The 22,858-nt window shown below is 33.4% G+C and overlaps 1 protein-coding gene across 13 annotated transcripts in view; it reads right to left on the reverse strand.

Moving 5' to 3' along the window:
- LOC128859217 (relaxin receptor 2) overlaps positions 1-22,858 on the reverse strand; it is a 94,443-nt gene that overhangs the window by 27,959 nt on the left and 43,626 nt on the right. For 11 of the 13 annotated variants that reach the window (XR_008454113.1, XM_054096023.1, XM_054096019.1 and 8 more), the window contains 9 exons: positions 22,275-22,613; positions 21,749-21,920; positions 20,797-20,868; positions 18,877-18,954; positions 17,696-17,767; positions 11,085-11,156; positions 10,123-10,194; positions 4,487-4,627; positions 3,032-3,103 (listed from right to left, as the gene is read on the reverse strand). Coding sequence is in view for 12 of the 13 variants with exons in the window: in XM_054096023.1 (XP_053951998.1) it covers positions 3,032-3,103; positions 4,487-4,627; positions 10,123-10,194; positions 11,085-11,156; positions 17,696-17,767; positions 18,877-18,954; positions 20,797-20,868; positions 21,749-21,920; positions 22,275-22,613 (1,090 nt within the window). In the remaining variant the exon portion in view is untranslated. The remainder of the gene's footprint in view (positions 1-3,031; positions 3,104-4,486; positions 4,628-10,122; positions 10,195-11,084; positions 11,157-17,695; positions 17,768-18,876; positions 18,955-20,796; positions 20,869-21,748; positions 21,921-22,274; positions 22,614-22,858) is intronic. The other 2 variants (XM_054096021.1, XM_054096024.1) reach the window with 2 other exon arrangements.

The raw sequence follows: 22,858 nt of genomic DNA on the forward strand, positions 1-22,858 counted from the left end.
CAATAAATTTAGTGCTTTTTTATACCGAAAATGCGACAATTTTTAAGTTTGGTGTTTGTGTCTTTTTGTTTTTAATTTAAGGCTACTGAGACTTTAGGTTGAAAAAAAACGGTATTATTATACAAAAGAAGTTTAAAAAAGGCCACTCTGAGAAGATTTTAGTGCTAATGAAAATTTTTTTACTCTTATAAAATTTGATAATTTGAAAGTGCAGATTTAATTTTTGGCTCCATTTAAGGCTATGCAAAAATATTAAATGCAACTCTTCTTAAGATTGAAAACCTTTTTACACATTTTAAAAAGCCTTTGAATTTATTGAATGCGAATTGAAACCATAGAGGTGCAATCGTTTCTTCCGGTCATCAATCCTTAGTGAGACATAGAGCATCAAGAGGTGTATTCATAGTAAAAATAACCAACAAAATACCAGAAAATACTAAAGAAACCATACTGACATTTTTACAAAAAGAGTACCTTATCTAGTTACATAACTTCAAATATAGCAAAAAAGTCGTTCCCTTAACAAAAGAATTTCGATTAACAAAAAAAACTCATAAATTAAATTGTACATAAGCATAACACATTTATTTAAAAAAACGCACATTCTACAGACAATTTGTCACGCATACAAAGTTCTTACTTAACACAATAAAATTTCGTGTTTTATTTTCTTTAAATGGGCATTTAGTGCGTTTTTATATCCAAAGCTAGGCAACTCTGCAGTAGCCAGAGAGAGATTTGACTGCCGAAAGCAGAAGAACACCAACAATACCGGCAATCGCGGGCAATGCCACCAGATGTTAAAAAAAAAGTAAAGCTAAATAAAACTGAGTGAATTATTTAAATAATTATTAAAAAATGTATATTTTACAAAATTATAAACATGACATTTTAATTAGAACAGCTAGAAAAATGTCATGAAGAAAGAACTAAAACTCCGAGACAAAAAATAATAAAAAAAAAAAAAAAAAAAATGCTAAATCAAGTTACGAAAATGGTAATCTGGCCATACTGGAGCTAAAATCACGTAACTAGTTGTCAAATTCGCTGAGCGCAAAGTAACGGGACCACGATGGGCGCCATCTCATTATTCTTTGCATCATGCATCAGTAACCACAGAGGGCATGTCAGGTAAATTATAGGCTGCTTAGCAATTCCTAACGTGGCCTATTCACTAGACAACAGTTCCTCCTAATTACTATTTTGTTTCGTTAATGGGGTGCGCAAATGCAAATCAGCACCTCGTTTCTTATGAAATTATGGAACACAACAAAACCGTTTGATGTTTGTTTTGCATCTAAAGGTGAAAATTGTTTTGAGAAAGCATCTATGAATAGCCTGATTGTTCAGAAAAGCGTGCATTTAATAATTATTAGAAATTTTATATTTTCAAATTGTTTTTATTTTTGACGAAAAACTTCCGGTTTCATAGGTATATAGATGATAATATCTCAGCTAAGTGTAACCCATACAATTTTGAACTTTTTAAGCTGAGCTTCCTTTTCAATTTGAGCATTCTTGACTTTTTCAACTGATTTTGAGTTGCAGTTGAAGCCATTCAAATGGCAAACAAGTCTTATGAAAAGCTGTTTAATGGCAAAAGTGCATTCGTCACTAATGGACCATTGTTAATGTCAAAATAACATTGCGCAGTGCAATGGTTTGATAAATACAGGAAACTATTTCCAACGCAGCAAAAAAGATAATTGAGAAAATTAAAAATTATGCATCGCCAAATACATTCATCTTTGCATAACGAGACATAGTTCATAATCTTAACCTCAATCTTATCTGAACTTTCTCCTAACCTACAACATTAGCCTTTAGCGTTGTTTTGTTCATTATCTTAACTGAATTCTACTTCAACCATCCGTTAACCTACCTTTAACTTAATCCTAAATTTGTGTTAAGCCATCCTAACCTTTACATAACGTTACTTCTTGTTCATAATCTAAAGCTAACCCTTACTTTAACTTTCGGTTAACCTACCTTTAACGTTACTTTCAGCTTAATCTTAACTTTTCCGTAAGCCATCCTAACCTACAGCATTGCCCTTCACATAACGTTACTTCTTGGTCATAATCCTAACATAACACCTCCCTTAACTTTCGGTAAACCTACCTTTAACGATACTTTCAACTTAATCTTAACTTTTGCGTAAGCCATCCTAACCTACAACTTTAGCTTGTTCATAATCCTAACCTAACCCTTCTCTTAACTTTCGTCCGCTCACCTTTTCTGTTACCTTCCCCCACTTCCCGTTAACCTACTTTTAAGATTACCTTCTACTTTCTTAAGATTGTGCCATTCCCATGGCAGCCGGTTCTGCGTTACCAGAATGACTCGACCAAGGGCTGCCGCCCCAGTAAACTAGCCTTGTCTAGTGAACCGTTTATTATCATTACCTTCTACTTAATCTAAAATTTTCTTCTCCTTGCTTATTACCTTCACCAACTAATTTTAACTTTAGCCTTCACTTCACGTAACGTTACACTAGCCGTACTTTCAAATTAACCTCAACTTATTTTAGTTAAAAGTTCATCTTTGGCCTTAACCTCGTATTACCATTCCACTTGATCACTAATCCTAAATTTACCTTTATCTTAGAACCAACCGCACTCTAAATCTTAACCTTCAACACAAACCTATTCTAAATTTATGCTTGTCCTTAACCTCAACTCTAACCACGAACTTGCACTCATATCATTGAACCCCATATCAATCTCAACTTCGATGCAGCAACACTTTGAATTTGAAATGCGTTCAAAAGTTCGAATTCAAGCTCATATAACTTCTAATTGTTCTAAAAGAGACATTAAATAGCTTCTACCATAAATAATTTCCATGCATCGACATCTGGAACAAAAATATTTCGTAAGCGCATATATCGTAATTTATGCGAGTATTAAAATACATTTGAAATGGAGTCTTTTTCATTCAGACACTAACTCAATTTCATTTTCTTGTAGATATTGATATGTACATATGTGTATGTGTATGGAAGCACGTATGTGTTCGATTGCATACTCACAGTCCCTGCAGCAGACGTAGAGGGCAAAATGTATGCGCTCGCAGCACAGACAGGCGATTACCGGCTAAGAATCTGCAAAGACAGAGATGGAAGGAAAGAAAAACAATTTAAGTAAAAAATTTCGTAAAAGAAAATATGTTTTGACAAGGACATAAAAAGGATTTTCAAATGAAGATACAGGTAAGCAGCTTAGATACGCACAAAAGAGCAAAAAAAAGTTTTGCTTTATAACAAATTATTGTAATGTGTTGTAAACAATGAATATTAAAGGGGTATAAATTTAAAATTTTTAAGCGATATTACACGTAAAAATACAGGGAATTTACATTTTTGTACAACTAAAAATTCGGAGCACTCGGAAGCAAGCAGCTAACTGCATGTCCTACTTTATACCACTTATTAATACTATATCTACTCCTCTTTTGTTTACAATTCGTTTATTAGGTTTATTTATGCCACATTTCGGCAACTCTACTAAATTTATAAGTACACCACATAGCGATTTGTTGGTTTCCACACTTTCCTCATAGCATACGAATTAATTGTACAAACATTTTCACAAAACTTCCGGCAAATGTGAATGCTTGCATAGCATTTGCCGGGTAGATATATGAACCCACGGCTGAATGGCGTAAAATACACGCATACGCACAAGCATATATTTAACTTGCCTCTAAGCGCCTTTAAAAGTAGTAACTCAAAATGATTTGAGGGGCAAAATTGCGCGCCATATGCTTTCGAAGCACTGCCCCGAAAGTGTCCTATTATACCGAAATGTATAAGGTTATTAAATAGGTGCGCTTCAACTTTTTTCCGATAGAGAGGGCGAACGACGCAATATTTTTTATTTTTCGCTTGTCATTTGTAAACTTCATTAGTATACATTTCATCATGGAACGCTACACACTTGAGCAACGATTGCAAATCGTGCAAATTTTTTATGAAAATAATCGTTCTGTTGCTACTACTTTAAGACCATAACGGCCGTTTTACGGTCCATTTAACAAGCCGTCCAGTTTTGGAGTTATGTGAAGTCATTGGTCTACAGTAACAAGCCGGCGACGATTTGTGAACTCAGAGCCAATATTGAACGCGAAATTGCTGGAATTTCGGCCGATTTATGCAAAAGAGTGGTCGAAAATTGGGTTCAACGATTGGACTTCGTAAAACGTGCACGCGGCGGTCATGCAAAAGAAATCGAATTTCATACTTAAATGTATATGTTCAAACTCGATAATAAAAAAAAATTAGTTAAAAAAGTCAAACCGTTTGTGTTTTATTCAAAAAAGTTCAAAAGTTGAAGCGCTCTTACTGAAAAACCCTATACTACTTTGTATGCTTAAGCGAATTATTTCCCTCCAATTCACTATTTCATACATTTCGCCTTTCTCACGCAGTATGCTGCCAAATATGTAGAACTTAACAATAATTAAATTTTTTTCTTTTCATACTTACAAATGCAACAACCGCGGGAATGTAAACGAATTCCGTTCGATGTTCTCGATACGATTGTGCGCCAGTGATAAAGTGTGCAGCTTGGTGAGCAACGGAAACATACCCGGATTTATATGATGAATGTGATTTTCGTTGAGGTAGCTGCAAGAGGAAAAAAAACGCAAACGCGAGTTTAGTAAAATATTGTAATGCATGATTTACAGCGAGATTATTTGATGAAAAGCACAAAGTAGAGTAAATATTTGGCTACAGTAAAATTTTCTGCAAAATTGTTCTCTTGTTGGAAAATTTTTCAGTTTGTTGATGACAATCTGGCGCATATGTGTGAGAATATAGAATATGGCGCAAAATTAATCACCCTATTGGAAGATTCATGCTTTTTGCAAATGGCGTCGTATGTCAATCATATTTTAGAGGTGTGTGAGACATGGACAGGCAATAGAGCGCGTAATGGTGAAAATATTTTTTTTTCCATTCAGTAAAACAGCTATTCAAAAACAAAATTGGATGAATAATTTGCTCCATTTATTTTAATAAAAACTTTAATAAAAAAGATTAATCAAAGTTTTATTTGACTGCAATAAATTGGAAAATTATACTTAATTATAAAAATTTAATTCAACTTAAGAAAAAAGGCACAAAAAAGTTAATTAACAAAATTTTCATTGGATGATTAATTTGCTCCATTTATTTTAATCAAAACTTTAATAAAAAAAATTAATAAAAAATTGTATTTGACTGGAAAATTATGCTCAATTATAAAAAATTAATTCAACTTATCAAAAAAGCCCAAAAAGTGAATAAAATAAAATTTTCATTTCATCTCAACTTGCGTCAACTTCAAACCTTTGCTAAATAAGTGAGAAATTAAATTATATTTCCACTTTAAGCCGTCTACCAGCGCCAAAGGGTTTATTAGAAATCTCTACCTCACATACTTTACTCCTCTTAAGCGGTTAAATTAAATAAACAAATCCAAAGGATTTTGTGTCCACGTCGCTGCTCTCTTGCAATGCGAAAATAAATAAGTTCAAAAATTCTAGAAATTTTATTGGAGTTTTGCTCTTTATAATAACACCCACACAAGCTGTCGTTTTTAATAATGTACATACACGCAACTAAAAAATAAATTTCGCCTAAATGACTATTTTAAATTATGCATGAGCACAAGCGCCATTGTAACGTATACGCCATGTTGGCTATTGACGTGCGTACAAGGATGCCTATACTAGTATGCCAGCTCGCGGCCTTCGCACATTAGGCATCACATTAGCACACAACACATTTAACAATCAATATTAAAATTTCTGTGCGTCATTTGTCGTAATTAAACGAAAATTAAGTCAACTTGGTATTTATATGTTGGCACAGATTACTTCTATGAAGAGAAGACTATAGAGTAGAAAGGAGCTAAAAACGAATGTAAGAAAGAATATTTAAATAAACGGCACACTTTATTTCTCAGTCTTCGTCTGTTGAAGCAATTAATGTTGTGAGCTCTTTTTATGTTATTTATTGTTTTTCAACGTGGCTTGCAAGTACTCCATACAGCTTTTTGCTTCTTCACTCATAAGTAACTACGAAGGGCGGTTGAAAAGTATGTGACATGAAGTTGACGGTCTTGAAAATAATTATCAAATTACTTTCATTTCCCCATATAATCTCTTTTTTTAGTCTAATGCACTTCTATATCTTCCACAAAGTTTGTTTGTCCTAGATTTCCACACCTTCAGAATCATAAAAACCAGTGATCATCATCTTTCAGGCGGATTATAAAATGTGTTTGTTCTTCAAACGTGCATCTTCCAGCACAAGTTTTCCGTCTCTTTTAACAATCTATCACCTTGTCACCTGAATTAGTCGGCCCAAGCGCTAATAGTCTTCCATTAACTTTCTATCTTGTTTGAATAGACTAAGCCGCTTTTTTTCTGACAAATAGTTCCCGCAAATAATTAATATTTCTTCCGTTAACATATGTGAATACCTTCGAGTTTAATGAGAAACTTAATCACTGCACGAAACTCAATTTGTTTTTCTCTTCCTTACCTTTCTATGTCGCGAATTTATTGACTACTTTACATGTGAGTCTTTTATAAACTGCATTTCTGGTTTGCGCAATTATTTCTTTGTTGCGCCTAGAAGCACAAATTAAGCATTCACCCTCATATCAATCAATCAAAAGAAAATCCCATCATTACAAGCTTACAAATTGCCACGCAAAATGCTTGTGTGTGTTTGTACAAGACTTATGTGGATGCTTCAGAATATACTTGTATCAATAGCTGTCAGAAGGAGAATCCGCTAATCGTATTATGTTGTTGTTTGTTATTGGTTTTTTTTGTGAATTACGAATGCAAAATAGCACGCCTACAAAATATGTTTGTAATATATATGTACCTTTATTCCTAAATATTTGGCGCGAAGAGCGTTAGAAAGGCGGATCGCGCCTAAAAGAGCGTGAGAAATTTCTGTGTACGCAGGAGCTACAAATTCTGCTTTATTACTTTGAATGTACACATACATATGTACATACACTGATGGACAAAAGTCACCGTCATTTAGTATCTAGAAGATTATAACATCTCCCGCGCCCAGAAGATAATGGCAACATAAAAAGTAGTATATTTAACGAAAACTATTATTTATTTAAATTCTGTTTCAGTTTAAACATAAGGCTAATTCTAGAAGTATTTATAGAAAAAATGGCATATAATGGTTGCTGTGTGCATTTCTGGTGGACAAAAGTCACCGTCATTTAATAAAGTACTTAATCAATTTAAGTGCTAATATTATTTTAGTACGATGTGTGTTAGCCGTTATTTTTGATGACAGCTTGCAATCGTTTCTGCATCGAATGAGCCAGTTTTTTGGTAACATCTGGGCTTATTTTCTGTCATTCCTGTAGCAGCGTTTGTTTAAGCATATTTTTTGAGGTAATGTGATGCTCCCGAATGCGCCGATCCAAATTGTCCCATAAATGTTCTATTGGATTCAGGTCGGGTGACTGTGGCGGAGTTTTCAGGTATGGGGAGTGTTGTACAAGACCCACAAACGAACTATTTCTGCGGTGTGTTTGGGGTCATTGTCACGTTGAAAATAATAGTCTGATTCAATGCCAAACTTTTGAGCACTGTTTTGGAGATTTTCTTTAAGGATATTCACATAAAGTCATTTGTCCATTATTTCATCGATAAAGACGAGCTCTCCGACACAGCCGCCGACATGCATCCCCATACCATGACTCCAGCACCACCGTGTTTCACAGTTGTTTGTATATGCTTCTCTGCTAATGCATCGCCCTGCTTTCTCCACGTTAAAACACGTCCGTCTGATTTATATATGCAAAATTTACTTTCATCAGAGAAGATAACTTTTTCCCAGAAATCTATTCCTTGCTTAAATGCTCTTTTGCGGAAAGGAAAGACGCTTCGTTTGTACCAGTGCTTTCCTTTATCGATGCACCAATTTCAGTTGACGGAGTTTTTGGCTCTTTTTTAATTTTTTTTAATTTTTTCACGCTTTTCTCGTTCAGGTAGTGCCGGCGGTCGTCTACTCCTTGCCAAATATTTGCACTTTGGTTCATCTTTAAATCTTTTTATTATTCCAGTAATAGTGGTGCGTGGACGATTTACTAATGGGCATATCTCCCGAATGGTCTTGCTTTGATTGTACGCATTTAAAATAATTTTTCTCTCTTCAATTGTGGTTTCTCTCCTTTTTTGATTAGTTTTACCAATCACGCGGCGTCAGTAAAATTTTTTAATTAAGTACCGTTGTAGAATGTTACAGATCAGTCTTAAAGCTACCATACTAAACGAACTCACTGAAAAAAGGAGCCAGATTGGCTTAAATTTTTGTTAAAATTATTTTAAAAGGCAAGCCGAGCTGACGTGACGGTGAATTTTGTCCTCCAAAAAGGTGACAAAAATATTTTATTTTTCATTTTTCCAAAAATGGGCTAGTAAGAGAAAGATATTTAAACTGAAATAGAAATTGAATAAATCATAGTTTTTGTTAAATATGCTACTTTTCATGTTTCCATTATATTCTGGGCACGGAAGATGTTATAATCTTCTAGATACTAAATGACGGTGACTTTTGTTCATCTGTGTATGTGTTAAAGCAAAATTCTGAAAACCAAAAATGTACGCTCCTATTTGATAGCTCATAAAATTTTAGAGGTATTGGGGATTTCAAATCATTACGGCTGAAGCTGAGCAATTTTTCGACAGGATTCAAGAAGTCGTTTTTGTATTACAAATACGAATTGGTAGTAAAAATGTAAAACGCTTTCAGTAGTAGTATGTACATATTTTTGATATTTTGATATTCTATTTGAAAAATTCTTGTTATCAGTCATTCAGAGCAATTCCTTCATTATTCTTCATACCTATTCTGCATTTTTTCAGGTTTAATTTTTAGAGTAGCTGATGAATTGCAGTATAATCAAACCTCCAACTAATATAATCAAAAAATAAAAAATGTAGCAATCAAATTTTTCAATACTGCAATTAAAAATTATTTCAAAATCTAGTTTTTCAGTTTTTGCTGAATAGAGTTGTCATATAAATTTATAAACAAATTTAAAAAAGGTGTTTACGACAGCGTTCATTGAAATTTAAAATCACTTAGAAGTCTGATAGTTTGATGCGCAAACCTTAGGCACGCATATTTCGATTTTTGGATTGAAAAATATTTTTTGATGTTTTTATTTTAAAGCTCTTTTTTCAAATATAATTCAAACTATTCTAACGGCTCCCAAAGGGTTAGTTTTCGTATTTTTACTTTGTGGTGGTTTAATAATCAACAAGAAAGTAAATTATTGCACCGCATCTTGAGCAAGTCTTCACTGCTCTTGGTCGACTAAAATTTTTTTGATTTCTGAGGAATATTTTAATTTCGGGTTCTATGTTCTTTGTACTTAGAAATCCAAAAACTCGATGTGATATGCCAAGATATATGAATTTCTTCTTCAGAAATATTTTTTTTGTAGGAACTAATTTAATTTTGTGTATCCTCGAAAGTACATTATTTTTTTAGCTTATAATTTCAAAACATGTATTTTTTTTTGTCCTAGGAAATGTCGTAATTTCATTTGATTTGTGAATTATTCTTCTTTTAATTTTTTTGTAGTTGAAATTTAAAATGGCATGGCGTACATTGTATATATTTACGAATATTTCAAAACAAATCGCCATGGATAACTTCAAGCTTCGCTAAGGATTTAACTAATCAATGACAATCACCGAAAATACATGGAAATTCACTAATTAATAAGTTGAAACATCTGTGAATGCACTGGCAAAACCCACTTAGAAATTCCTTTCTGAACGTAAATGCCTATGAAGGCATATGGAATGAGTACCGAAATACGCAAATCTGATTTTGGTCGATAGGACAGAGAATTAAGTTTGTTGCGCGCTGCTTACAAGTATTCATATAGCAAACGAATAATTACTAGAGCATGAAATGCTTGTTTAATATTTTAATATTATTTACTACGAACAATCAGAGCCAAGCGGCTTTACACTGTCTAAAGTTGGTTGTGTGCTTATATTTATTTCTTTATTTTTACTTTTTATTAAACTCGCGAAATATTTCATGTTTTTACTTATTTTTCAAACCCAATTACTTACAGCACTTCAAGGCTCTGCAGCGTCTCAAATACTTCTGCGTCAAAGATTTTAATTCGATTATTTCGAAGGTCTCTGCAAGTATACAACAACACAAAAACGAAATATTAAATAGTGTGACGCAGTCCAGTGGAGTTTAAGATTTACAAACAGCCGCTCCTATCGAGCGTGTAAACATATGGTTAAGTACCATATACACACTAACTTTGGGCTATTTGTACGAGTACGAGCGGAGAAAGATAGACGTAATTTATACAATTTATTTTCTAGAAATTAAGTTTAGAAATAAATAAATATTTACGTGGGTGAGTACCTGTACAAACATATAATAAATAAATTCTTTCTGAGCACTTCAATATTTCTGAGTATTTGTACTGTTATATTACTTGAGTAAGCATTTGATGAACTCAAAAGCATTGCTTTGACAGGCAAATACTTTTGACGATGTCTTCAATGCTCTTTCCGTTCGTCTATGCAGCGAATATTTAAAGAAGAGTTGTTGTGAGTTGGAGAAAACAGTTTCGAAATGGAAGTGTTATTTACAGCAAGAAGAAGACAGAAATTGATGAAGTTTTATAATATAGATTTTTTTTTTTTTTGGTTGCAGTATTAATTTCTTTAAAAAGAAGAAAGAAGTATTTTTCTTTTAATTAAAATACTTCCTTAAAGTAGCCGCAGATTACTTGGAACTGTGTTCGTTAACTGTAAAGAATTTCAGCACTATTTCTTTCTGGCTATACAGCTATATTTATAGTTTCCACAGGATGTGTCCTGACGGCAATTTCCGCCAACTGCACGTAATTCGTAAACTACTTTACATTTTTGTACTTTTATTTTCGTGCCTCGTATTCACATTTCTTTTATTCCTATACTATTTATGCATATATGTAGCCTATAATATAATTTTATGTTAATTATTATATAATAATTCTATATAATTTTATGTTAATTAGACATTTACTTACAATTCCATCAAACCATCCAAATATTGAAAGTCATAGCTGTGGAGTTCTTCAATGTGATTTCCCGAGAGAATTCTGAAAGGAATTCAATTACAATAATTATAATTATGTCTCAGAATTTCCATAAAACATTTTGAAAATATTTTATACGCGATAAAATATTTTATGTGTAAGAAAATTAACGCTTTGCAAACTGCACTTTAAATATGTTTATTTTATTTTCAATTATTTAATTATTTTCAATTACTTTTCTTTCGTCATACTTTCATTATGTTTGATTGTTTTGTTTTTTAAAATAATTTTTATTTTTTGTTTTGTTAATTTTTAATTGTCCCAAAAATTTGTCTAAGTGAGAATCTCTTTAAAATCATAACCGTCTAGCCATACTTTACTTCAAGAAAACTTCGGTGAGCCAAAGAAAGATTTTTAATATATTTAAATTTTTTTCTTGTTCATTTTTCCCCTTGCTTATTTAAGTTTATCAACGTAAAAGTGAGTTCCGTTCAAAACTTATTAACCAACTTGAATGGGGTAAAACAAAAACGGAAATTCGAAATTTACCTAACAATGCCAAACTAGCGGTGATTTCTGGCACACCAACGCTGAAAACAACGACAAAGAATTGCAGCAAACTTTCATCCACCAAAATGCACGCCCTTTCAGTTTAGTGCAGATAAATTCAACTGTTCATCAACTTAATGAACTGAATGCCACTACAACTGCCTGCCAAAAAATAGTAAGCAGGGCAGAATGCGCACACATAACTGGCAGCCACTAACCAACAAACGCGTTCAACTTTTCCTTCAACAGTGGTTGCTGCCAGCTGAGGCCGTTCATTCCCTTTGCCTACACCAGTTTGGCGCATAAAGAGTCGCAGCTTTCTCGAAATTAGGTTACTGAGCTGCATACAAAAGCTTTTGTAAAATCAACAACACTAACAACAAAGCAGAACTTTCAGCTATTCATCTGAGACGACCAGAAAATAACCACAAAGACAAGCCATTATAATTATGATTTAGGCAAATTGCGAAGCTTTTGTGAAGGAATCTGTAATGTGAAGGATGCCATTTTGCCGCCCCCAACGCACTCACGCACGCACACAAAATAATGGCACTTGCAGTTGTTCGTTGTAGTGACAGTGTTTGTTACTTTTTGATATTTTATATAACAATTTTATTTAGTACATAATTAGTAGTTTTGTTCGCGAACCTCATAAAAGTTGTACGGAAACGAATGTGTCCACCGGTGCGCATGAGTGACATGCATTCAATTTGTATGGCAAAGTAACAGAAATTAGAAACGGGCGTAAATTACTTCACAAAGTAATAAGGGGATGCTTATTAATATGTACCAACAGTTCTTTCATTAAATTTTTTAATTTATTTTTCTACATATTAGTTAAAAGCAAGTGAAAAGTTATTAATTAGTTACAAAAATTCACATGAGCAATGCTAGTAAAAGTGACATTACATGGCCCCAAAGGAGCAAAACTTTTATTAACTTTTCTAGCTGTGAGGCTGAAGTTTATCATTAGTGAGTATATTAAAATCTAAATGATTTCTTGCTTTATTAATGCTACGCATGCACGGGAGAGGATGGGAATGCAGAAACGTTCACAGAATTTAAATAAAGAGCAACTCCACGTCCAGCGACGCTAGTATTTTTGACATTGTCGTAAATTTATATGGAAATTTGGTTTATTTGTAAATCAGAGTATAATAAAAAACAAACTGAACGATTTTTGGAAACATATTAAAAATGTTGAGATTCACGTTGAAAATTTTGGTATAGAGTTTTTTTAGTGAAAACTGCGATTCCTGATAACATTTTGAACAATTTTTGATTTGTTTTTCAGTTTTGTTAAAATCAAATGTAAGTTTTCGAAACAAATTGCGAATTTTTAAAATATAAATTTTTTGTTTAAAATTTTGGAAATTTTTCGTTATATTTCGTTCTTAGTTTTTCATAAATTTTCAAAAAAATTACATAAAATGCTAATGATAAAATTTAATTTTTCTTAAAACAAAATTGGGAGTTTTTGAAAAAATTAATTTAGAATTTTTGAAAATATTAAATTTTTGTTTAAAATTTTGGAATTTTTTTTTAAGATTTTCCTACTTATTTTTTCATACATTTTCAGAAAAATTACATAAAATACCAATGATAAAATTTAAATTTTCAAAAACAAATTGGGAATTTTTGAAAAAATTAATTCAAAATTTTTGAAAAAATTAATTTTTTTGTTTAAAATTTATAACTATAAATTTATAACCTGTAACAACTCATTTGTGGCATAGATTTACCGCATACATCAGATACTAATAAAGTCATAAGACCGACTAACGAGAGTAAATTTTTGAAACAACATCGACCTGCTCCAAACTACCTGTGACAGTGCTTCCGTCCAGCGCTCGCTAAGCTGGCTGGACGCTCATATTTTCAGGCAACCCTTTTCAAGAGCAAATACCCCATTTACTATTCATTTTAATCCACACACTACATATTTTATTTATTTAAATTCAAAAATGTTACACACCCAATGTATGCTATTACTTTTATAATAATTTACTTAATGCTAATCCTGCATATAAGCTATGCGCTAACAAACCTATAAAATACAAGCATACAAGAAGAGCTACGCTTCGTACCTTAAAGCAAAGCATTGAAATGGAAATAGCAATAAAATGCAAATATTAGAAATACTTTTATGGACTGGAATACAAGCAATCACATCTTAACTGCTATGGCAAGTCTGTGGCTGGCATTTATGACTACAAGAATATGTTGCTTGAACGAGGCATTACTAGCAGCACTGAATGTGTGCGAAAATTTCAATGTAGCAGGAGCTTTAAAATTGAAGTATCACAAATGGAGTGCATAAAAGACAAGATACTCGACATGGGGTGGAGTAGCTGGAGAATAAATATACATGTATGTATATCACAGTCTGCAGAGATGAAGAAGAGTGGAGAAAGGGAGCATAGGAAGTCAAGTGATTTAGTTTTTAAATTAAAAATGTCGGACAAAAAGAGATTCCAGCAATCCGCTATCACTCAAGGAAAGAATGAAATGATTTCTAATTGTTTTTTGTACACTTTTTGGATGGTCAAAACTTGTTAAAATTGGCTGTAGTGTCTTGGAAACCGTAAATAAATATATTTTCCTTGTGTCAAGCAGTGGAAAAAAAGAACTATTGCCAAAACATCCCTCTTTTCCTCTTCATTTCCACTCTTTCGCGCTTAAATAAGTTAAAATTCCAACAACTTGTGTGGAATTCCATAATATTTATAGGGAAAAGTTACACCAACGAAAACCTTTCCGCTTCATTAGCTCACCTTAACACACTTTGAGTGCGCTCAAGCGTTGCACACGGCATATACGTAACTTCCGTTAATTAAGATTGCAATGCCTCAACAACAAAGCATAACAATAAATATTATGCAACCACAACATTTATACGACAACTCAACAAATACGGCAACATTGTCTGGTCAGATAAAAAGTGAAAAATCAAGCCACCTCTGCGTATACGCAACATTCAGTGCAAGTGTTGCGAGTGGCGTACATTTGATACGCAACCGCGAAAAGGCACGTATGTATACGCACATATGTGTAAAAGAATGTCGCAAATGGCAAAGGAGCACATAATTTATACATACTTTAATTACCAGCAGCCCACAGCGCGCGCCACGTACGTGGTATTGGGTTCGATAGGTAATGCGAAGTAGAAAAAAATAAAATAAAATAAAGCTAAAGTAAATGAAAAAGCACGGAAATGATAAATTATACCAGCACACACGATTTTACGGTTAGTTTGAGCACACTCACTTGAAACGTGAGAGGCATCTGACTTAAAGAGTATGACTAATGAGGCAAGAAAGTGGTAAACAGAAATATAGCCTATTAATTATACAAATTCAGTGCACAAAAATATACATATGGAGTGGAAACCCGAACTCTAAAGAAGTGAAAAAAGATGGCAACTAGTAGAACGTTGATGCAGGAAGAGAGTGTGAAGAAACCGGAAAAAGTTAAGACGAGGAATGTAATGTGAAACAAATGCTACTGTTTACTTTTATTTTAATGTAATTTTGTAAATGAATAAATAAACCCCTTATTCAAACATACTTGCATATAATTACCTAGTAAACATATGTACCTTTGTAATCCTGCACCTTCATATAAGTTTAACCATAGTGTGGCATTGGCGAAATAATGAAAGTAGGGGCATTTTATGTGTATTTCGAAAACATGCGCTTGTAATTGCGTATAAGAAGTAGTTTTAGATAAATTTTAAATTGTATATAAAAACAATCCTAAAAAGTACGTGATTTGTTAAGTTTTAGTAATATCTATGCACACATATAAGCATTTTGTAGGAAAATTTTAGTAAAGGGGGTATCCAACTTTTTTTTAACTTATTTTGTGTAATGGGTATTTTTATCTTGACCTTTGAGTACTCCATTGATTGTCTGTTTGAATGCTGTACCCGTCTAGTTCACAAGTGTCAAATATGATTGACGTCGGACGCCATTATTATAAATATTCTGTTAGGGTGATTAATTTTATGCCATCTTGGGAATTTAAATAATTTTGATGAATGAATGTGATAATTTTCTTCGTTTACAAGGAATTTATAGGTATTTTTGGTGCAAAAATTAATTAAAAAAATTCAAAAATTAAATTAATACGCAAGTGGGGGTACGAAATTTTATTTATTAAAAACTTATGAGCGCTCAATATTTAATCGAATGGGAAAATTACTCACCATACTTTTTAAACATAAAATATGTTAGAAAGTTAACTAAAACAGAACAAAAGTTTGAATTTCGCAAGCGAATTATTTTTATAAAAAATTAAAATTAAGAAAAAAAATTAGTCAAACCCGTCGAATAAAAAAACATATTTCATTCACGAACAAAAATGTGTGTTTTGAAGAAAAACTATTTATTTTAATACAAAATTCTAACGATTGTAAACTGTAAAAAATACCAATTTCATGAAGGCCTTAAATTATGTAACTTATTGAACGCCATCGACACACCCAATTAAATTTTGCGCACACGAAAGCTCCCACATTACTTCCCAGGCGCATTAATTTTTACTCATTAATGAGTCTACGAAAAGCAATAAATTAAAATTTGCTCGCAATATCAGCCAATTTAGATGCTGTAAATGGAAAGAAATTACAGTAGGACTGAAATTCCAATAAATAATGTTACAGAAAATTGCCGTTCGCCATTCGGAAAAGCACTTTAATATTTGTCGCTTAAAATTACAAGTCGTGACAAATAATTTAAAAGAGTTTTTCATTAGATTGGAAAGGGAAGATGTTCGCATCATAAAATAGAGAAGTTGTTTTTATTAAAATAATTCTTATTAGATATAAAGGGTGGCTAAGTTTTAAAGGCCGGTGTGGATCTTAAATAAAACACAATTTTTTTAGAAAATTATTGTCATTGCTCTTTATTATGATAATATTGGTATGGCTCAGTTACGTACGAAACAAAATATTGGCCAAATGGCCGCAACGGTCTCGGTGATGGTCCAAATTTCTGATGACGCTGAGGCATAATTGACGTTCTACGCCGTTAATGTGCCGAATTATCTCATCCTTTAGCTCTTTAATTGTTGCTGGCTTAACGACGTACACATTTTCTTTCAAATAACCTCAAAGAAAGAAGTCCAACGGTGTCAAATCACATGATGTTGGGGGCCAATTGGCATCGCCGTGACGTGAGATTATTCGGCCATAAAATTTTTCGCGCAAAAGAGCCATTGTTTCGTTAGCTGTGTGACAAGTGGCACAGTCCTGTTCCAATTCGGGTCATAAAATGTTCGTTATCATCTCACGATAGCGAATACTATTCACAGTAACTGCCTGACCGGCCTCAGTTTGGAAAAAATACGGCCCAATGATGCCGCCGGCCCATAAACCGCACCAAACAGTCACTCTTGGTGGGTGCATTGATTTTTCGGCAATCACTCTTGGATTATCATTCGCCCAAATGTGGCAATTCTGCTTATTGACGAATCCACTGTTGCCATTTCCTGCCACCATTCTAACCATTGACGACGCTTGAAATAGTCAAAAGGCTTTGGTTCTTGAGTCAATTGCACCTTAAATGCATGTAAATGCAATCTATATGCATAATGTTCATTACGACGAGCGTGAGAGGTGCAATTGTTGGGCACGACGACGAGTTGAGGTGGACGGCTCTTTAACCACACTATCGCGAACAGCAGCAATATTTTTTGCAGTAGAAGCTGTACGAGCATGCACTGGTGTTTTCATATCTCCTACAGACCCGGTTTGCTCAAACTTTTGCACAATTTTTCCGATTGTACGCACATTTGGACGATTAAATTAACCGAAAAAATCACGAAGTGCGCGATATGCATTTTGATTTGAACGCCCGTCTTCATAATAAGCCTGAATAACTTTAACGCGTTGCTCGATTGTGTATATTTCCATGATTCAAATTGAGTTAATCTGTAATTAAAAAATGTCAAATGAAATATAAAAAAAGCTTAACGTTTAGGTGTGGTTTACATTTAAGATCAGCCCTTACAATTTAACCACCCTTCATAATTTACTACTTTCTACAACTTACAATGTTTTCAGCGAATTTCCGCTGGGGAATAAATTTTCAGGCAAGCTCGAGATTTTATTTTCATCCAGATAACTGTAAATTGGAAAGAAAGAATTGAGTGTTAAAAAAAAAATATTCAGTACTCATTCAAATAGAAAAAGGAAAAGTAAACACAAAATTTTTCAAAATAATCAAAGTAAAAATTTAAAGCTCAAGTTAGGCGGGGGAAGTTTGTTGAAATATTTTTTACATTAACTAATATTTATTATTTTTAATAGGAGAGAAATACAATTATTTTACATTATTTAAAGATAAGCACTAGCGACTGAGGCCTTCGACTTGTAATATACTTGTATATTTATGTAAATTTTTGAGTACAAAAGATGGCTTCTAATTGTGGTCAAAATATCGGCAAATGAACAGTGGCAATATTTTATTTATTTTTTTGTTTGCATAAACTGAAAATACAAACACTAAATATTTGGGACTCCCAAAATAAATTAATTCAATAAAATTAGTTAATGTAAATTTAATTTTGTTTTTTCAAAAAAATTGTTTTTTTTTTACCAACCAAAGTAGCTTGGCCTGGCTGGCTAAAAGCCATCACATAGACTTATTGATGTTACAAGATGGAGCTAGACGTTTACTTTTCTTTGTAGTAGACATCTTGTAATAAGTCTCGGTCTGTTGCGAATCTAAGTAAACTTTGGAGCTCTATCCATTCTAACTTTTCATATTGTAAAGCTCCTAAGCATTCTAGCTAATGCAGGGCAAGAGCAGACCAACCAAAATAGCTAAAAATTAAATTTTCTCTTCATCACTTTTTTTATTTTTTATTTTTGCTTTCCAATTTTCACTGTTTTCTTTAATATTTTTCCATTTTCCTTTAAATTTAAATTAAAATTTAGTTTATTGATTTACGTTAATATTCATAGGTCCTCATCCTGTGCACAAAAGACCATGAGACAGAAGTGCAAACCTCAAATAAGTCTAAATCTAAATGTCCCCTCATCTTATTGGCGCTTTGCGCTTTCATATGCAAGAGTGGACAAATTCGCTTTGAAAAAATTAAATTATAGTCCATTGATTTACAAATGAATTAAGAATAAGAAATAAATAAAATTACTTATGCTATCAAAAGAAAGAATAATAGTGTGAGGCAAAACGAACAAACTAACTATCGCGATTTCTAAGGTACTTACAGCGTTTTCAAAGGTATCACCGAAAATCTTTTGAAGGCAAATGAAGCGAGACGTTCGATGGAGCAAAATTTTAAGACTCTAAAGGAATAAAAAATAATTAAAAATTAAATTTAAGTTGATAGAAGTAAGATATATATATTTTTTTATTTCTCAATATATGTTTTGTTTTTGTAATTTTTTTTTTTTTTTGTAGGCACAGGAAAAAATATGTAACAATTTTAATTGGTCAAAATAAAATGAAAGGTTGAGTTTAGGGAAAATTTTATTTTCATCAGAAATATTAAACGCCAAAGTAGTGACGAAAAATTCATACGCGAAATTCTCAAAGCTAAAATAATATATATATATATATATATGTATATAAGTTATAAGTATTAGTTCACTTTCCCTCTGGAGCAGTGATGATGCCTTGGTCCAGCGGCAGGTGTTGCTGACACGTCTCAGCTACTTCTTGATTCTAATTAGCTTTAGGATGTTTAGGTTGGGAGACTTGACTTCGTCCCCTTTGTTGGACTATTGGCCTTGTGGCTCAACAGTGTAAATCAATACATCAAATATTAACGGCGGCGTGCCGGAGTAAAGTCAATCGTTCTTTATTAAACAATTGTCTGGACAAAACTGATTATAAGAATGGAATGAATAAAAGACTAAAGCTAAGTACATAAATGGAAATATGAATCTAAACCTAAATACATAATAAGTACATAAAGATCATGCCATGGGTTTGTGGTCTGTAAAACCGACCCAGCATATTTCCGATCAGAATTCCAACGCTTGCGACACAACGGAAACGGCTGGCCGTTGCTCCGACTCACATTATTTTGTTTATGTTGCATATGTGGTCGGGTTCAGCGACATTGTTGCGCGCGGGTTGCTCGGTGAATTCATTGCGAGGGACGTTCGATGATTTGGCTGTTAACTTATATATTACATATATTTTATTAGCAGTCTCAAGGAAATATAAATTAAAAAAAAGCTTTCTTTATAAAAATCGTTAAATTTTCACGGAAATTAAAATTTGGGAGCTGTATTTTTTATAAAATATGAAAGCCACTCGATGATTTGCCGTTGTCTGCCGAAAATGCGAGCGTTTTTTCTATCATTCAATATTTTATGTCCACAGTGGACATCGCTACCGAGGCAAGCCGTAGTCACGCTCCAACCCACTCGACTACGGCGTAAGGCATTTAAATTAGACTTTCTAGGAGTATTTATATTTAACTTTGCGCTCTATGGTGCTATTCTAAGCATAAAAGCGACCATTGGTTTTGGCACCACAAAATTTTCTTCTCCTTCTTTTTCCACCATTTTTCATTCGTTCTTTCATGCCCATCTAACTGTGAATTATACACTCACATATTTGAGGATATTTCTTTTGCATAATTAATTTTTTTTCGAAGACGTGGTCAGAATATTTGGCGCTGTCTTTCTTTACATCACTGTACGTATAAGCATACAGATTAGGGTGAATCACTCTCTATATAGAAAAAAATTAACGCTATCCCGTTGATAGAATTTTTAAATATTTTTACGTATATATGGGCATTAGCGACCTACGGTAGAGAAACTTTCAGGTGAGCCAAAAAGTCATTCACCGTAGCATCACTAAATGTATTCTGGTGTTGTCAGAGTAACAACTTAGTGATAAGGAGAAAATGCTCTACACCTATGACAGATGCAAAACTTACTTATATGCTGAGTGTTTCTGTAGACATGACACAGATTTCAATAGCAAGCAAAACTTTATCCTGACTGGCTGCCTCTCGTGTGTTTTGCGTCGCTATATGCTGAAGTAGGCTTGGCAGCTCAAGCCCGTGATAAATATTTGTAAATTTGTATAATTTTAAATACTAAAAAATGTGTGCATAAATATAGAGAGTATATGTGTGTATGCATGTATTTGTATTCTTCCATACTTACAGACTCTCGACTATTGGCAGCTGTGCGAAAAAATGTTCATCGATGTAGGGAAAATTATTTCCGGTTAAATCGCTGTTACAGGAAAAGCAAAGCAAAAGGTTAAAAATTTAATTAGGTGGCTTAATTTAATGAGACAGTTTATGCGTTAATTAATTTTTAAATTAATAAAAGCAAGTTATGTCAAAATGTGGTGATAACCATTTCTTGCCGCAACATACAAAATGTGTAAAAAGCATTGTGCATGAATGAGCAGGCATTATCTCTCAGCAATTATCTGACGCAATAAAAATTGTTAAAAGCTAATTATTTATTATAAAATAAATTCGATTCCGCAGATATGCTTTCATTATGAAACTTTTTATTAGCGCAAATGTGCTCATACCACTGTGCAACATCGAAATAATTACAAAGTTCTGACAACGGGTTGTAATAAATTAGCCCAGGAAATGATATCAGCTTTCCCCCATTTTTGGAGTTCAGGATTGAATAATTTGAATAAACCTTCTTAGGATAAAAAGGCATTTGAAATAACAAGATTCTTTCATTGGATATACATTTTTTAGGATGTTTTTACCTCAGGCGTAAAGATTTTGTGATTTAAAAGGCCATTTTATCCCTTGACTTATATAAAAAAATTCAGATGCATATAAATATTAAGAATTTGGTGTGATAAATACTATTTCTTGGATCTATTTACCGCATTCCTTGTAAAACTCCAAAATATACTTTAGTTTTGCTGCACAGTGTCATAAGCGATTTCGGTGCTCGTCTATCAAAAGTGACAACCACAGTCAAGCAGACCACAGCTCGCTTTGACGTGCATTATGAGAGTGTTAGTATTATTCCATGTGTCCATGTGTCCATGTGTATGTATTCTTGTGTATGTATGTGTGTGCGTATAAATGTTTAAGCATGTGTATGTTTGTAGTGTATATTTATATGTCGTACTTACAGCATTGCCAGTTCCATGACTGGCAAATTGGCAGGCATTGCCGTTAGCTGTTGGAAACGGCATAAAATTTCCTCACCACGGCAAAGGCAGTTGAAATTGGTGTTGTTCAGCCAATCTACGTGTAGAACGGGAAATGAGGGGGAAATTACAAAAAGAACATACAAACTATTATCTATAAGAATTAACGAAAAGAAATGAAGCAAAAAATTTGCCATTAATTAACGGCGTGAAACGTGTTCCTTCAAACACACGAACAAATTAAACAAAGAAGCTTTTCAAGCAATTGAGCGAAAAATAAATTACCAAAAATACAAAAACAAAAACAAAGTAGCAAACAACTTTTGTAAAGAAACTAACAAATTAACGCCAGCGCCGCACCAATTGTCACTTTGATGTTGCGTGTGTCCGCGTCAATTAGCGACACTTACTGTTAATTTAACTGCCATTCAGTAGCATTCAAAATACATACATACACACATGCAACCTTCCATTGCTGGTCACTTATGAGCATATTCCTCGCACTTACAGCACGTCTCCACTGGCACATCGTCATGCCGCCCATACGGCTGCTTGCGGAAGAAGTGATCCCAAAACTTCGCATCCACATCGTTGACGCAATTCCACTCATCCGAGGCATCATCACAATCTGCCTTCTCATCACAATTCAAGCGTTGTGGCACACACTGCGCCGATGTGTTGCAGTGGAAATAACCCATTGGGCAATTGTCCATCGCATCGGGTGCAATAATCGTATCCGCCAATTCATTAGGTGGCGCTATAACGGCTGCTAAAGTGGCACTTGCCGTTGCGGTGGTGGGCAAAGTTAGCGGAAGGAACGTTGTGGCGGGTGTGGGTAGCAGACAAACTGTGTAGGGAAATGAGATGGAAAGTAATTACCGATAATTTAAAATTGCAAAATGAGTTCTTTAAGTTCAGAAGGAAGGCATGAAAATGCATGCAGGTATGAAAATGCATGAATACTAATATAGTGAAATGGTACAATATAATATTTGGCAAGTCGCTGCTTATACACTATGTACCCAAATGCCTAGGCACAATACTACAAGTAAATCTGTTATCATTTTTCCTTAACCTTTCTTGTTTTTCTGT

The sequence above is a fragment of the Anastrepha ludens genome, chromosome 3 (assembly GCF_028408465.1).
Source record: "Anastrepha ludens isolate Willacy chromosome 3, idAnaLude1.1, whole genome shotgun sequence".
In the NCBI taxonomy this organism is placed as follows: domain Eukaryota; kingdom Metazoa; phylum Arthropoda; class Insecta; order Diptera; family Tephritidae; genus Anastrepha; species Anastrepha ludens.